Source organism: Papaver somniferum, chromosome 6 (genome assembly GCF_003573695.1).
Source record: "Papaver somniferum cultivar HN1 chromosome 6, ASM357369v1, whole genome shotgun sequence".
NCBI lineage: Eukaryota > Viridiplantae > Streptophyta > Magnoliopsida > Ranunculales > Papaveraceae > Papaver > Papaver somniferum.
Genome location: NC_039363.1, coordinates 43,958,366 through 43,975,355, shown reverse-complemented (window position 1 = coordinate 43,975,355; position 16,990 = coordinate 43,958,366). Strand labels below are relative to the sequence as shown.

The following is a 16,990-nucleotide window of genomic DNA, read 5'->3' as shown; positions in this document are numbered from 1 at the left end:
ATTGGGCTAACTTATTCGGTGGCTGCAGCCTACATTATGTTCGCAATTACCAATTGGAGTCAATCATGATGGCGCTGGAAAATGCGGTGATTCTCCGTAATGGAGGACCACTACTAATAGGTGGATTCTGGTTATGACTTGGCCTTACAAAACTGTAAATAAGGATAATTTCAATGGGCTAGATTGAACTGCTAGATTGATCAAAAAGTGTTGTAAATCATGAAAAAAGTATGGGAAAAAAGTTAACACTAGCATTTGATAGTTCTTTCTCCTAACAGTTGCTCGCAGTTCAACTATCAGCGAGATTGAAAAACTGAATGGTTCAGCGCTCAAAAAGTGTTTTTAACGCTGAACGGTTCAGCGCTGGGAGACAAATTTTATGATCTACCGGCTGAGATTTAAAACGCTGAACCAAACAGCGCTCATCTTCGAACCAAACAACATTTTGTAGTGGTCCCAGATGACGTGGATGACCAATCTAGCTGCTAGATATCAAGCCCATATGACTTACAAGGTTGTCCATGCTGACGTGGATGACCAATCTAGCAGCTAGGTATCTAGTCCATAGGACGTAGCCTAACAAGATCGGGTGGCAGATTATGTAATTAGAAGGTGATCCTCCCGAGTATAGACTTCTAACACAAATGAGCCTATTTCTCTCTCTTTTCCCCCGTAGTTTGTCCCGTTTTGTTGTTTTTGGTTAATTTTGTCTGGAAGAATTTTGACTTGTGTTTTGAAACATTACATTTTTGTGTATCTGGAAGAATCGGAGAGAAAAAGAAAGAGAAAGAGAGAGGAGGCTCTGCGTGTGCGTGGAGAGCTTTGACCCTCTCGTCAATTAAAATCCATGGTGGGTGGGTGGCGTTTACACCTATATTCGACTTTTCAACTTATCTTTTCTCTTTTGTTGAAATTTTAATTTTGTTTCTCATTATATCTTCATCATCATCATCCATACATCTTTAATTAATTTTGTTTCTCATTATAGAATCCTTCCATAGCTTCTGTTAATTCTGTTATTAGATTAATTGGTTTTCTTTCTTGAATTGTAGAAATTGTATTCTGTTAATATTGATTGTGTGTTGTTGTTTTGGTTTTGAATACAAAAAGGATCAGAAGCTTTGAATCGAATAATAATATAGGAAGCTTTGATCCATGGGGAATTGTTGTGGGACCCCTGCACTAACAGCTGCTGGGAAGAAAAAAGGAGGGAAGAACAAACAAAATCCATTCTCAATCGATTATGCTGTAAATAATAATCATGGATCTGGTGGAAATAATAAATTATGTGTTTTGAAAGAACCAACTGGTCGTGACATTGGGATTACATATGAATTAGGTCGTGAACTTGGAAGAGGTGAATTTGGGATTACATATCTTTGCACTGATAAAACAACTGCTGATGTTTATGCATGCAAATCAATCTCAAAGAAGAAATTAAGAACTGCTATAGATATCGAAGATGTTAGGAGGGAGGTTGAAATTATGAAACATATGCCACAACATCCTAATATTGTTACCTTAAAAGATACATATGAAGACGATAATGCGGTACATCTTGTAATGGAGCTATGTGAAGGTGGTGAGTTATTTGATCGAATCGTTGCCAGGGGTCATTACACAGAACGAGCCGCTGCTGTAGTTACTCGTACAATTGTCGAAGTTGTTCAGGTAATCTTTGTCATGTCTTGCTTATATTTCGTTTAGATTCTTGATTGATTTATAACTTGTCTTCTCTCATAATTCTGTTTTCTTGTTGCTCAGATATTCTATTACATGAGAATTTAGGTTGAAACCCATCCCTCAAACAGGAACTCAATTTCTTGTAATTAGGTCTCAGTTAGAATTGTGTCAATTACAACTTTGTTTTTGTTCGTCACTGTCGGCTGTCCTACAAGATACATTGAGCATTCACTGATATTTACTTGTATTCCGTCAGAAAGATCTTGCTTGTGCAGTTAAGCAGTGTCTGAAATTTTCTCTAAATTGCACCATTTTTACCTCTTTCTTTCTTCATTTCTTTCCATTATTCTCAAACTGTTTCACTATCTGCACTTTCAACCTCACTCCGTTCAGTGGCTGCAGTTTGTCATTGGTGTGTCCTTGTTTACCAAAACCTGGGATAGATTATCCGAGTTAGTGCTCTATACAGTAGTCTACTATCTTAATTAATATTGCTCCATTTCAAAGTACTAGTTATACTTAATCAATGGTTACTGTTACATTATTATGTTATCTGTGGTCATATTGCATTCTCAAAACAGCAGCCACTGTACCCTGGTTATATTGTTTTCTGGGATGCCTCAAATGTATGGTTCCTTATCTCTCTTTTAATGAGTTTGATCATTTTTTATTTATCCAGATGTGTCACGAGCACGGAGTTATGCATAGAGACCTCAAACCGGAGAATTTTTTATTTGCAAACAAGAAGGAAACAGCACCACTGAAAGCCATTGATTTTGGTTTGTCCGTGTTTTTCAAACCTGGTATTGCCTTCTACTATGGTGCAAGAGTTCTGCATTATTTATTTGGGCGGCTATGCTATCAATCATAGCGCTTCCTTTCCTCATTCCCCGTGTGCCACAACTTTATTTGCAGGTGAGCGGTTTACTGAGATAGTTGGAAGCCCTTACTACATGGCGCCAGAGGTCCTAAAAAGGAATTATGGCCCAGAGGTTGATGTCTGGAGTGCTGGGGTTATCCTATATATCCTACTTTGTGGTGTTCCTCCTTTTTGGGCTGGTTGGTTTATCTGTAACTTGATTCTTGAAGACTCGAAATATTTTTTTAATGGAATATATATTGGAATATGAGAAAATTTTAAGCCAGATAAGAAGTATGTGCAAAATTTCACATGTTTGCGATAATGCAAGGAATGTACTCTCTCCTTCAGCTTAAGTAACTAGCATCGATCCACCTAGGCCTACTAGTTTTCATTTTTGTTTTTCCCTGTTTTCTATAAAATATATTTGGTAATATAGGATAATCATTTATATGCAGAAACTGAACAAGGAGTTGCACAGGCGATTATCCGCTCGGTAATAGATTTCAAGAGAGATCCTTGGCCCAAAGTTTCAGATAATGCCAAAGATCTGGTTAAGAGGATGCTTGATCCTGATCCGAGAAAACGTCTTTCAGCTCAAGAAGTACTAGGTAAATATTACTTATATTACTCGTTGGGTGAATTAATGTTTAGTTTCTTCATTTAAGTATTTGATCCTGCGTTATGTGGAAGGATAGAGCCCTTTCTATCCCCCTCTATGAAAACGTACCAAACTGAACTTTTCTGGCCATCTTTTCTTGTAGATCATCCTTGGTTACAGAATGCCCATAAGGCTCCAAATGTTTCGCTGGGTGAAACTGTGAAATCAAGGCTCAAACAGTTCTCCATGTTGAACAAATTCAAAAAGAGAGCCCTAAGGGTAAGGCATTCCAGATTAATCTTTTTCTAACTAGGAATGGTTTTTCTTAAGTGACCCAACTGGGGTACTCTAATTATCTGAAAGGGAAACTGTAAAATCTTCCTTGAGAACGGAATCCTGACCAGGCTGAGGAATTTCATCACTTTCGCAGGTGGTGGCTGAGCATTTGTCTGTGGAGGAAGTAGCTGATATAAAAGAAGCATTCGATATGATGGACATTAACAACAATGGCAAGATCACTCTTCTGGAGCTGAAAGCTGGTCTGCACAAAATTGGACATCAGATTTCAGATCTGGATCTTCAGATACTAATGGAAGCTGTAAGTGACATTTAACACCTTAAGATTGACTTTATAACATCCGGCGTGGCATCTGGAATATTTTTAAGATATGCTTGACAGAACTTATTTGTTCATTTGAGTGTTGTTTTTTTCCAGGCTGATGTTGACGGAGATGGATGTCTCGATTATGGAGAGTTCGTTGCAGTTGCAGTCCATTTCCGAAAGATCGGCAATGATGAGCATCTACACAAAGCGTTCTCATTCTTTGATCAAAATAAGAGCGGGTACATAGAGATCGAAGAGCTACGGATAGCTTTGGCTGATGAGGTGGACCCTAACAATGACGAAGTCATCAATGCTATCATTCGTGACGTGGACACAGACAAGGTCTGTATTTGTAATGTTAATTGTTATTTACTACTATCGCTTATGAGTTTTGATATTCAATTCCAATGACTGGCAGGATGGGAAAATAAGTTATGAGGAATTTGCTGCAATGATGAAGGCTGGCACAGATTGGAGGAAAGCATCAAGACAGTACTCCAGAGAGCGCTTCAATAATCTGAGCATGAAGTTGATGAAGGATGGTTCTTTGCAGTTTAACAACGAGGCTAGATGAAACAAGATAAATCAAAGTACCAATGTGAAAATGAAATACGAAATATAATTGTTTGGTTCTCGAAAATCTTCATTTTTCTTTCACTTGTTCCTCGTTTTGTTCTATTCTGTCTTCTAGCCCCCACCCCCTCTTCTTTTATGAATCTAGGTGGCCGGCCAGTGACTGGAGCTTAGCCATTGTATAACCCCCCTGCTGTTGGCCGTTTCCAAGTGTGAAGCGATAGGGGGACACACTACAGTATGATCAGAATGTGTTTCCTGTTTTGAGAGTTTGCTGGAGGTTGAAAACAAAGATATCAGAGTAAATATTTTGGTTGTACATATCTTAATTTGGTTCAGATGGCATATCATTGCTGTTGTTGGCTGAGAATTTCCCACTGGGAGTGTTACGTGGTCTTACAGATTTTCCCCGCTATATATACATTTTCTGTTTTCTTTTTCTTCTTTTTTTTGGTACCCAAAAAGTGAAAGGAAAACTAGCTATTGTTTACATCCCAGAGGTTAACAATGCTAGGGGGAATATTAGAACTAGAACTAGTCCACATATTTTGGACGTTGTGAGAAAACGCATACACTGCCAAATTGTGAGCAGCAGAGTTTGCCATTTTTGGAATGTAGTTGTAAGCTCCAGAACTGTTGTGCTCGTTCATCCATTTGGTGATTTCATCCTTTAATCTCCAGATTCTCCAAGGGACTGTCCTTAACTCTCCTTGTAAACTCTTCACCACCAACTGGCTGTCCCCTTCTATGATAATGTGGTTTAAATTTAACCAACTAGCCAAGTCAGTAGCTAGTTTAAACCCATCTGTCTCAGCGTAAACCACAGTGTCCGTTCTTCCCAATCTTGTTCCAGCGCCCCAGCATAGACCATTACTATCTATAGCCACAGCAGCACAGGCGTTCATTCCATCTTTCCAGGCGGCATCAACATTAATCTTGATGAAGGGGTTATTGGGTGCACTCCATATTATGTCTGTAACTGCAGCTGAGTTGTCTTTATTATTCTGCAACAGCTGACTCTCCTCATCATCAGAGTAGTTGTAAAAGAGGTTGTACCAAAATAATGCAGTTGCCAGAGTTTCCTGGACATTGGCAGTTTGATGTTCAAAAACCTTTGCATTACGAGCCTTCCATATCGCCCAACAAATAGCCATTCCCATCGCGATAGTCGACTCATCTTCATTAAACAACAACTCCATTAGATTAGTGAAAGACATCTGATTATTTCCATGGGTTCTGAGTCCAATTGGTGAAGCAAACCATACATCTTGGGCGTGTTAGTTATTGAAGACTAATTATTATTTCCTAAAGTTAGCCGTGGTTATTTAGGGAAGGGGTTTCCTAAAACGGCTAGAATTCTTGGTGGCCAAGTTTGTAACCTATATAAATAGGTAATTAGGCCTTGTAGAATTGTATTGTGTAGAAAACGATTAAGAGATCGGTGAGAGATTTCTTGTATAGCTTTTAGGGCTAAAGCTAAGGTTTCGCTGTGAGAGCATATTGGTGAGGAACAAGAGACAAGGTTATCGTCTCGGGTAATTGTTGCGGTGTAACCAAGGGTTTGCTGGGATTCACACGAAGTTGTAATCGTTTTTCTTCATAGTGGATTTGAGTTGGTGCGGCTCAAAGTGGACGTAGACAATATATACACGTTGTATGTATTGGTCGAACCGCTATAAATCTTGTGTCTTGTGAGTTGATTTATCTTTCTCGTATTTTCATAGTTGCTTGTGCTTGGTTTACTTATTATTCATCATAATATCTCAAGATCCGTTATTCCGCGGTTGTCAGTGATTCCCTAAGAAAATATTGACAACTGGTATCAGATCTCGGATTAGAGCTTTAGGGTTTATCGTAGTACGATTGGAGTGGGAGTTATGGGTGATAATAACGAAAGTACGGTAGCTAGAGTTAAGGTTTTCAATGGGAAGAACTTTGCGTTTTGGAAGTCTCAGATGGAAGACTGCCTATATGAGAAAGACCTTGCTGATCCATTGGGTGGAGTTGCGAAAAAGGGAGCACGCAAAGACGATGAATGGACAACTCTTGATCGCAAGTGTGTAGCCGTGATCCGTAGATGTCTAACGGAGGAAGTCTACAATAGCGTACAAGAGGAAACTAGTACGAAGGATCTTATGGATAAACTTGAAAAGTTGTGTCAAAAGTCATCAGCCTCGAGGAAGATTATGTTGTGTGAACAATTATTTAATCTGAAGATGCAAGAAGGCGAAGCGATTTCATCACATCTTGGGAAGTTTAAATCTATTATTTCGCAGCTTTCAAAAGTTGGTATTACTTTTGATGATGAAGTTCAAGCTTTGCAGTTGTTATCATCATTACCAAAGAGTTGGGAGACTGCAAGGACAACCGTTAGCAATTCCGCAGGAGCGAGAAGTTGAAGCTTGATGATATGCAACAAAGGTTGATCGCTGAAGAGGAAAGAAAAATAGAATAAGGTTATAGTTCTAGTACTTCAAGATCGGCCTTAAGTTTGCAGGAAGAAGATAGAGGTAGGAGTTCAAATAGGAACAACAACAACAAATCCAGATGGAAGTCTAGAGGAAAGTCTAGGGAGAGATCTCAATCCAGTCCTAGAGGTGTTGTTGAGTGTTGGGCGTGTAAGAAAGTAGGACACTTCAAGCGCGATTGTTCGGAAAACAAAGGTGCTAATAATGGTGGAAACAAGAGTAATCAAGAAGAGGTCAACGTAGTTGCAGCTGCGGAACCGGTGAAGGTCCTTGTTGATAACAAGAAGGTGATTACAGAAGGTTTTCTACTACTCTCTGAGGACAAGCAAGATGAGTCTTGGATTATAGACTCGGGAGCTTCTTTCCAAGCAACGGGTGATAAGAGTATTATGATCTCTTATAAAGAAGGATACTATGGCCAAGTATTCTTAGGTGATGATGAAGCATGCGACATTATTGGTTTGGGTGATGTGATCTTGAAAGTCAACGGTTCGACATGGAAATTGAAGGATGTACGACACGTTCCAAATTTGAAGAAGAACTTGGTGTCTGTGGGCCAAGTTTGTGATGATGACTGTGAAGTTATGCTTACGAAACACAGTTGGAAAGTGAAGAAAGGAGATATGGTATTAGCTTGTGGAGTTAGAGTCGGTACTCTATACCGGACTTCATATGGAACTACTTTAGCAGTGGCTAGTAGTGGTGAAGATACTAACTTATGGCATAGAAGATTAGGTCACATGAGTGAGAAGAACATGAAGATTCTATGTTCGGGAGGATATCTACCTAAGGTGAAATCTGTTGATATGAGTTTTTGTGAAGACTGTGTTCTTGAAAAGAAAAAACGGGTTAGTTTCAGCAGAGGCGGCAGAGCCTTGAGAAGTGAGAAACTTGATTTGGTTCATACTGATGTATGGGGACCAATTGATGTTGCATCTCACAGCGGGTTCCAATATTATGTCACCTTTATTGATGATCACTCAAGGAAGGTGTGGTTTTACTTCATGAAGAATAAGTTCCAAGTGTATGAAGTATTTAAAAAGTGGAAAGCTTTGGTTGAAACAGAAACTGGTCTGAAGTTGAAGTGTCTAAGGTCAGACAACGGTGGTGATTATGACAAAACAGAATTCTTACAGTTATGTGCTACAAATGGAATTCGTTTGGAGAGGACAGTTCCAAGGACGCCACAGGAGAATGGAGTAGCAGAACGTATGAATGTACGTGCAAGGTGCACGAGTTTGCAGTCTGGTTTGCTCGAGACCTTCTGGGCACATGCAACAGAGACGGCTGCTTATCTAATCAATAGGACACCTAGTAGTACATTAGATATGAAGATACCAGAGGAGGTTTGGACCGGAAAAAAGGTAAATCTTTCGTATTTGAAAGTTTTTGGTTGTGTTGGTTATGTTCATCTTAGTCCCGGTGAGAGGTCTAAGATAGCTTCTCAAGCAAAGAAGTGTATATTTCTTGGTTACGAAAATGACGCTTTTGGGTATAAACTTTGGGACTATGAGGGTCACAAAGTTATTAGAAGTAGAGACGTCACTTTTAATGAGAATGAGTTGTACAAGGACAGGAATAAAACACAAGTTGAATATGTCGGATCAAGCAACATCGATAAGGACTTGTATATCGATATTGATGATGTTTCTGGAAAAGGTGTGGTACAAGAAGGGCATGGTGTTGCTGATGGCAGAGAATTACAAGGTGAAGAGACTTCTACTGCGGTGGGAGTTACTCCTATAGTTCCACAAGAAGTACGAAGATCATCAAGAACTCCAAAACCAAACCCAAGGTATGCTCTGAATTATGTATTACTTACGGATGGAGGTGAACCTGAAGATATTAAAGAAGCACTAGCGGATGATAATTCAGGCAAGTGGAAACTTGCTAGGGAAGATGAGATGTATTCACTTGAGGAGAATGACACTTGGGTGTTAGTAAAATTACCAAGAGGTAAGAAGGCGTTGCATAACAAGTGGATTTATCGGATGAAGTCTGAAGAAAATGGATATATTCGCTACAAAGCGAGGTTGGTTGTGAAAGGTTTCCATCAAAAACCTGGTGTTGATTACAACGAGATATTTTCTCCAGTTGTGAAGATGACTACTATTCGAGTAGTGTTAAGTCTAGTGGCTTCTGAAGATCTCTACCTTGAACATTTGGATGTAAAGACATCTTTTATTCATGGTGACCTAGATGAATAAATTTACATGAAGCAGCCTGAAGGATTCATAGTAAAAGGCAAGGAAGAGATGGTGTGCAAGCTAAATAAGATTTTGTATGGTTTAAAACAAGCCCCGAGACAGTGGTACAAGAAGTTTGATAACTTCATGCATAGAGGTGGTTACTCACGGTGTAATGCAGATCATTGTTGTTACTTCAAAAGGTGTGGTTCTGACTACATCATTATTATTACTGTATGTGGATGATATGTTGGTTGCCGGAGCATCTCTACAAGAAGTTGAGAACTTGAAGAAACAATTAGCAAGTGAGTTTTCTATGAAAGATCTTAGTGAAGCAAAGCATATTCTTGGAATGAGGATCATAAGAGACAGAGCTAAGGGTGTACTTATGCTTAGTCAGGCTGAATATATTGAACGAGTGTTGAAAAGGTTCAATATGGAGAATGCTAAACCAGTTAGTTCTCCACTCGGAAGTCAAATTCGTCTTTCAAGTATGCAGTGTGCGAAGACAAATGAAGAAAAGGAGTACATGGCTAACGTACCATATTCTTCGGCTATTGGGAGTCTAATGTATGCTATGGTGTGCACGAGACCGGGTATTGCACATGAAGTGGGAGTGTGAGTAGATATGTAAGCAACCCAGGAAAACAACATTGGGAAGCTGTAAAGTGGATTCTTAGGTATTTGAGAGGTAACACAAACTTACCATTGTGTTACGGAAGAGGTGGTTCTATCTTGAGGGGTTATGTGGATGTAGACTTCGCAGGTGATGTAGATAAAAGGCGAAGTACGACCGGTTATGTTTATACTATGGGGTCAGCTGCAGTGAGTTGGAACTCACGGTTACATAAGTTGGTAACATTGTCTACTACGGAAGCGGAGTACATAGCAGTAACAGAAGCGAGCAAGGAGATTATTTAGTTACGAGGTCTTTTAGATGAGTTGGGAAAGGAACAACGAGATAATCTTCTGTTTAGCGACAGTGAAAGCACTATACGCTTAGCCAAGAACTCAGCCTATCATGCTAGGACGAAGCATATAGATATTCATTATCATTTCATTCGGGATCTCTTAGAAGAAGGAGAGTTGAATCTCGAGAAGATTCTCGGTTCGAATAATCCGGCGGATATGTTTACCAAGGGAGTTACATCAGACAACCTAAAGCTCTGCAAGGCTTTAGTTGGTCTCTCAGAATGAGGATCTGGGAGGGGAGCCGCACTGACATGAAAATGTTTTCGCACCATCAATCCAAAGTTGAAGAAAAGGAGAATTGAAGACAATAAATGAGTCTTCAAAGTGGGAGATTGTTAGTTATTGAAGACTAATTATTATTTCCTAAAGTTAGCCGTGGTTATTTAGGGAAGGGGTTTCCTAAAAAGGCTAGAGTTCTTGGTGGCCAAGTTTGTAACCTATATAAATAGGTAATTAGGCCTTGTAGAATTATATTTTGTAGAAAACGATTAAGAGATCGGTGAGAGATTTCTTGTATAGCTTTTAGGGCTAAAGCTAGGGTTTCGTTGTGAGAGCATATTGGTGAGGAACAAGAGACAAGGTTTTCGTCTCGGGTAATTGTTGCGGTGTAACCAAGGGTTTTCTGGGATTCACACGACGTTGTAATCGTTTTTCTTCATAGTGGATTTGAGTTGGTGCGGCTCAAAGTGGACATATATATACATTGTATGTATTGGTCGAACCACGATAAATCTTGTATCTTGTGAGTTGATTTATCTTTCTCGTATTTTCATAGTTGCTTGTGCTTGGTTTACTTATTATTCATCATAATATCTCAAGATCCGTTATTCCACGATTGTCAGTGATTCCCTAAGAAAATCCTGACAGGGAGAACTCACAGTGGATCAGAAGATGATCTACAGATTCCTCAGACATATTACAAATATTGCAGTTTGTTGAGACACCTTCAATGAACCTTCCAATTCCTTTTGAGATAGCAAGACCATTGTGTAGAGCTCCCCACACAAAGGTTTTTATTTTTGGACCCACTTTCTTTACTTCCCAAAGCTTTTTCCAAGGAAAAGTGTTCTCACTTATTGTTGAAGATTCTCCTTGTTGATTTTGAATCATCTTATGGAATGATTGGGGTGTAAAGTTGCCATGAGTTGTGAATCTCCAGATAAGTTTATCTTCAGCCTATAAGTTTGGAGAAATTAGATTGATTTGACTGGAGATGTATGGGTATTCTAGTTGATGTTGTTGAGGATTAGTCCCACATAGCTTACATTTCTAGACTAGATCCTCCTTATATGCATGAGGGCCTCTCCACTCATTGCCAATTGGTTTTGAGTTGGAAGCCCAAATGCTAGTATGGTATCAGAGATAGGCCTAGGCCCTATATGTGAGTAAGACCATAAGACCCGACCCATGAATGGGGAAGGCACTCATGCAGTGGTCCATGTATCGGGTACGCCCATACACGTGGAGGGGGCATGTTGAGGATTAGTCCCACATAGATTACCTTCATAGACTAGATCCTTATTATATGCATGAGGGCCTCTCCACTCATTGCCAATTGGTTTTGAGTTGGAAGCCCAAATGCTAGTAGATGTAGGGCATTTGCATTCCAACTGCCTGTTGTGTTGTCCAGTAGATCACTTACTTTTGAAAACTGATTTGAGTTGCCTTCAGTTCTTGCTGGAGTAGCTCTTGGAATTGTAGGAATCCAAGGGTATGTGAAAGTGTTGATGGAAACACCATTGCCAACCAACCATAAACAACCTTCCTTAAGTTCTTTTCTGCATTCAAGCATTGCAGATCAATTAGTGGAACATTTGGTTATCTTTTTTACTTCCCAGAATGACCCTTCCCTCAGGTATTTAGCTCTCATAATTTGAGCCCACAAAGAGTTTTGGTCTTGAAAAAATCTCCATGATAACTTTGCAACAAGAGCTAAATTTAATCAGATAAAGATCTTAAACCCATTCCTCATTTCTCTTTAGGTAGATTAAACCATTCCCATTTTAAAAAAATGCATCTTTCTCTTGTCTCTTGAATGCCCCCACCAGAAATTCCTAATTATCTGAGATAGTTTGTTCACAACCGTCTTGGGAATTAAAGTTGTTTCCATGTAGAAAATAGGGATTAGAGACAGCATATATTGTATAAGGACTGTCCTTCCTGCATGTGATAGCGTATTTTTTTCCTTCCTGCCAAAGCTGAATCAAAATTTTCGATAAGAAAGTTGAAATTGGACACTCTACTACCTTGTTGTAAGATCTTCACCCCCAAATATTTTTCTTATTTAGACATTTTTCTAACACCCAACTCCTGAATTATTTCCTCTGCATATGTATCTGGCACACTTTTGCTGAAGTTGATTGATAATTTTGAGTAGTTTACCAAATGGCCTGACAACTCATAATACTGCTTCAAAATTGTTGTGACAAATTTATGGTTCTGGTATCTGTGTTTCCAAACAACATGATGTCATATGCAAACATAATGTGTGATACACTAGGTGCCTATCTGTTGAATTTATATCCACTGTAATGACCTTTATTCTCCAACTTATTGATGATACCTGACAGGGAATGGGCACAAATGATAAAGAGATATGGGGATAAAGGGAAACCTTGCCTTATACCTCTTTCTCCACTGAAAAACCTTCAGGATGCCCATTTAGAAGAATTGAAAAAGAAGTAGTCTTCATACAACTCATGATTAAGGAATGGGCTCTATCTGTGATTCCAAAGTTTAAGAGAGCTTGACTTAAGAAACCCCAATCCACCCTGTCATATGCTTTACTCATATCCATTTGAAGTGCAAAGGAACCTTGGGAAGTATTTGAATATTTCATAGAATGGAAAAGTTCTTTAGCCACCACAATGTTGTCTATTATTTGTCTACCTGGAACAAAAGCTGACTGAGTCTTCTCTATTAGGTTGTCCAAAAAAGAACTTAATCTGTTGGTGATGATTTTTGTGAAAACCTTGTAAAGGACATTGCAAAGAGCTGTTGTCCTGTAGTCCTCTGCAGCTTCATTGCATCCTTTTTCTTGGGAATTAAAGCTAAATATGTGTGATTTAGTCCTGGTGGAATAGCTTAGTACCTGAAGCAGTCTTGAGTCAGTTGCGCTACTTCTTGCCTTACTACTTCCCAACATTTTTTACAGAACAAAGAAGGATATCCATCAGGTCCTGGAGACTTCAAAGAACCCATTTTCTTTATCACATTGAGAATTTCCTCAGCACTAGAAATTGAACTAAGATACCTGCAATCATCTTGATTTAGTTTATTAGCATTATCTAGTGCCTGAGCACTAGGATTTACATTAGCATCTTTAGTAAACATGTCTTGAACATGGTTGATAAGAGTATCTCTAATTTGGTCAGGTTTAGAGACCCACTCACCATTTGAGTTTTTTAAAGCAAAGATCTTATTTTTGCTTCTTCTATGAATAGTAGAGACATGAAATACCTGGGTGTTTTTGTAAACTGAGGGTACCCATTTCGATTTGTTTCTTTGTTGCCAAAACATTCTATCTCTTCTCTCTAAAGTGATGATGTTGTCACAAATAACTTTTCTGCTTCCCTAGTGTCAGTCAGATGTGAGGATGTTTGAAGGTCAATCAGCTTCTGTTTCTCTTATTCAATCTCCCTTCTTGTGTCTCCAAAAGTCTTTCTACTCCATTTCCATAAGCCTTTGCCCAGATCAGTAATCTTTGAAATTGTATCTCCTGTTGTCTTCTCCCAGTTGTCTTGGAGCACTTCTTTGAACTGAGGGTGATCAGTCCAGTTAAACTCAAACTTATAATTTGGTTTTATTTTGGGTGGTTTTCTCATTGTGTTGAGGATAATTGGAGCATGATCACTTTCAATTCTTGGCAGATGAAGAACCGCAACATCTGAGAAATGAACTCTCCATTATGAATTGCATATAGCTCTGTCCAACCTTTCAAAGATTGGAATATTTAGGGATGCATTGTTTGACCAGGTGAATGCAGGTCCAGCATATCCCAAGTCTATTATATCTCTTTCTCTCAGCAAAGTTCTGAACTCACTACAACGGATATCTGTAGTAGTTGATCCGCCTTGTTTTTCATATTGATGCATTAAGATATTTAAGTCACCTATCATGCACCATGCATAATCAATATTCTTAATTGTGTTGTTCATTTGTCTCTAGAAGTCATTTCTTTGAGAATGGGCTGGAGGGCCATAAACACACAGCAGCTCCTATTTTGGTGTTGATAGCTTTGATTCAATAACACAGTGAATTTTTTTTTGTGACTTGGATATCACAGTAAGATATACTGAATATTGCCAGAGTAAAGTAATTTCGGGAGGAGTCGATCTAAGGGCACTGGATCCCTTCGGACCTGGAGAAGGTGTGACGCTGGGTCGGGGTTTGGTGAACCAACTGCTCGCTCCTCTAGTATTAATTAAGTACCACCACTTCTGCCAATTGTTGGAACAACATCTGAGTGTCTGAACTTCAGAGAAATGCAAATCCTTGTGTCGTTTGATTACGATAAACGTGTTTCGGATAAGAACAAAATAGAAGGATTGCAGCTACGTGGGTGTGAACACAAAGATCTGGTGTCATCTGAGTGTTCACAAATAATGCGCGCAGACTCATGACAATACAGTAAATAAGCTGCGCCTGAGTGGAATGGATAGGTTATGTTGAATCCTTGACTCAGAGTTCTAATACTCTTCCTCGTCTCATCAACTACAATCATTGTTCTTGGCTCATACAATAAGATAAATAGTGGATGAAATATAAAATGTACGAACATGATATAGCATAAGTATCGAATTGAATATATAAAGTATAAATGCATGAATATAGATGAAACGATTAACTTATATTATTCATCACTCAGATCTCTGTATACGGGTTTGGGTTTTTCATTATATGTATGAAGGTTACAGAAATAGTCGAATGACTTTGAGACCAATATAAGCCTGCGTAGCAGGAGGAACTTCACTTACACTTTATCTATCTCTCTGTCTCTCTCCTATTCTCCTCTCAATGTTTTTCTGCCTCCCTCTTCACTTGGGAGAGAGGGGTATTTATAGGGAGGATACGTGGGGTCCACTTCTGAAGCCCGTTATAACCTTATCCTCTTGTGTTTTGTGCCACTCACGCAGAAGTCTTCGTGTCCTCGGCTGCATCCGCGTGTTCTGTCTGGATACGCAGTATTATCTGCGCTTCCAATACAGGCTGACTGACACGTATGCTGTTTGAGGGTATTTAATGCGGGTAGTTGAGATGTCTGTCCGCGGTAGACAGCTGTCCTCTGCCCCTATCTTGTCTGCGTCATTCTGACTATCCCCAGCCGTAGATCTTAGATCTTTCTAGGGATAGGATAAAGTGACTCTTGGATGTCCACGCGTGATATCATATCTTGATGCCCTTAGCCGCATGTCCTCCACGTGTGTCTTTGTGGGCACGTGGCGGAAGATGAAATGTGTACCTACAATTTTCCCCTTTTCCTCCTACTGGGCGGTTAGTCGAAGTGGGAAGAAAAAACGTTTTACTCTCTTCATATTCTCTTTACTATTTTCCTAGATTTTAGGGCACGTTCCCCACTATTTGTAATAACTTCTTCTTGGGTAGTGGAAGAACGTATTACTCTCTTTGCATATATATATGAGAAGGAATGTGAAAATTCTATAATCATAAATTCTATTCCTTCTCTTTCCTCGGAATTTTCATTCTTTGTTCTCTGCTTTTGTATCCTTGTTATTAACTGCTGCTAATGCTACTGTTGCTCCTCAAAGTTTTCTGCTGCTGTTGCTACTGTTGTTCGTCGAGGTTTTCTGCTGCTGCTACTGTTGTTCGTCGAGGTTTTCTGCTGGTGCTACTGTTCGTCGAGGCTTTTTGCTTAATTTTTTGTTTATAGGTAGGTGGTTTTACTGTGTCTTGATTATCTTTTGATGAACTGTTGCTATATGTGTTTGTGATGAAGAACATATATATAAGTGTGTGTATGATTCCCTGTTCGTTATTACAAACAGTAATGATTTCTTCCTTCGTATATGCTTGCCCCTATTTGTTATTTCCCCTTTTATTTAGGGTTTGTTCTTATTTTCCATCTGGTTCATGATTATGAAGAACTGGATGAAATTGGGTTTTTTGATTTCTGTTTTGTCTTCGCGGAAATCTGAAACTTGTTTGTGTTACGCAGACATGGCTGACCGTCCGCGGGTTTCTTATCAAACTCCACCGCCTAGTCCGCGTAGATCTCCTCCGCGTAGGGATCCTGATGTTTCTCCGCCTGGTGGAGGTTCGTCTAAATCTTCCCAAGGTGATGCCCGCTTCATAGGGTTTTCTTCTTCTGGTCAGAGGCACTTATCTTCTAAGAGGGTGAGTCGCATAGAGGGAATACGCAGAAGGGGACCGGCCAAAAGAGGCTCCTGGCTCCCGGTATGCTTTTCTCGTCCCTTAGTTAATCCGCGTGATGATCCTAAGAGAACGCGGGATGTCCTACCTCTTCGGTCAGTGGCGCCTCCTTCCGCGTCTCATCAACATCCTCTACCTCCCCCTCCAGTGTCTCAACCCAAGGGGAGGTCTTCGAAAGAAGTGGTTTCGAAGACTGATGTATCTAAGGTTCATCCTAAGAGGAAAGCTTCCGAGAGAAACCCTTCGAAGGGTTCTGCGCCTGATCCCGTGGAGGAGGAAGATATTTCTCAGGAAATACGTAGCGTCGCTGTTGGGGAGAAGAAAGTGACCTTCAAACATATTGATCTGGAGGTTTTCAAGGAAAAGCATGGTCTTCAGCTATTCGATGTTCGTTTTTACGCTGCTGATGATGATATTACTTATGAGATGATATCGACATATAAGTTTGATGAATTTCATCTGCTGACCACGGTGGGGGCCTTTGAAGCGGGTCTTATGTTGCCTTTGTACAAGTCTGGGGATTCTTTTATTATGATGTGCTGGCTGGTCGAGAGGGTTCTTCGAAGAACACACACTGTCGCTCTATTTCCCAACTTCATGGGAATTATCTTCGTGCACTGAGGGAGTGTTATCTTCGGAGCAAAGGAGAGACAA

The 16,990-nt window shown here is 39.7% G+C and overlaps 2 protein-coding genes across 3 annotated transcripts; one reads left to right on the top strand and one right to left on the bottom strand.

Annotated features, from left to right (window-relative positions):
• The first annotated feature begins 674 nt into the window (after positions 1-674).
• On the top strand, positions 675-4,690 carry LOC113287418 (calcium-dependent protein kinase 8-like). Of its 2 annotated transcripts, none has more exons than XM_026536172.1 (9): positions 675-850; positions 1,111-1,671; positions 2,363-2,486; positions 2,599-2,742; positions 3,001-3,153; positions 3,307-3,422; positions 3,574-3,741; positions 3,859-4,089; positions 4,166-4,690. In XM_026536172.1, the coding sequence occupies exons 2-9, from the start codon at positions 1,156-1,158 to the stop codon at positions 4,319-4,321; spliced, it is 1,608 nt and encodes a 535-aa protein (XP_026391957.1). In that variant the 5' UTR covers positions 675-850; positions 1,111-1,155; the 3' UTR covers positions 4,322-4,690. The 2 variants fall into 2 exon arrangements, with proteins under 2 accessions (XP_026391957.1, XP_026391958.1); XM_026536173.1 differs by having other exon boundaries at positions 698-850; positions 1,117-1,671.
• Positions 4,691-4,796: 106 nt separating this feature from the next.
• LOC113290771 lies at positions 4,797-5,519 on the bottom strand. Its single transcript, XM_026540354.1, has one exon. The coding sequence runs from the start codon at positions 5,517-5,519 to the stop codon at positions 4,797-4,799; it is 723 nt and encodes a 240-aa protein (XP_026396139.1).
• Between the last annotated feature and the right edge of the window lie 11,471 nt (positions 5,520-16,990).

Bases quoted from the DNA above. Each gene is read 5' to 3' on its own strand.
- LOC113290771 (XM_026540354.1), bottom strand. From the start codon at position 5,519: ATGGAGTTGTTGTTTAATGAAGATGAGTCGACTATCGCGATGGGAATG.
- LOC113287418 (XM_026536172.1), top strand. From the start codon at position 1,156: ATGGGGAATTGTTGTGGGACCCCTGCACTAACAGCTGCTGGGAAGAAA. The intron at 2,487-2,598 runs GTATTGCCTTCT...CTTTATTTGCAG, and splicing joins GTCCGTGTTTTTCAAACCTG to GTGAGCGGTTTACTGAGATA. The intron at 2,743-3,000 runs GTTGGTTTATCT...ATTTATATGCAG, and splicing joins TGTTCCTCCTTTTTGGGCTG to AAACTGAACAAGGAGTTGCA.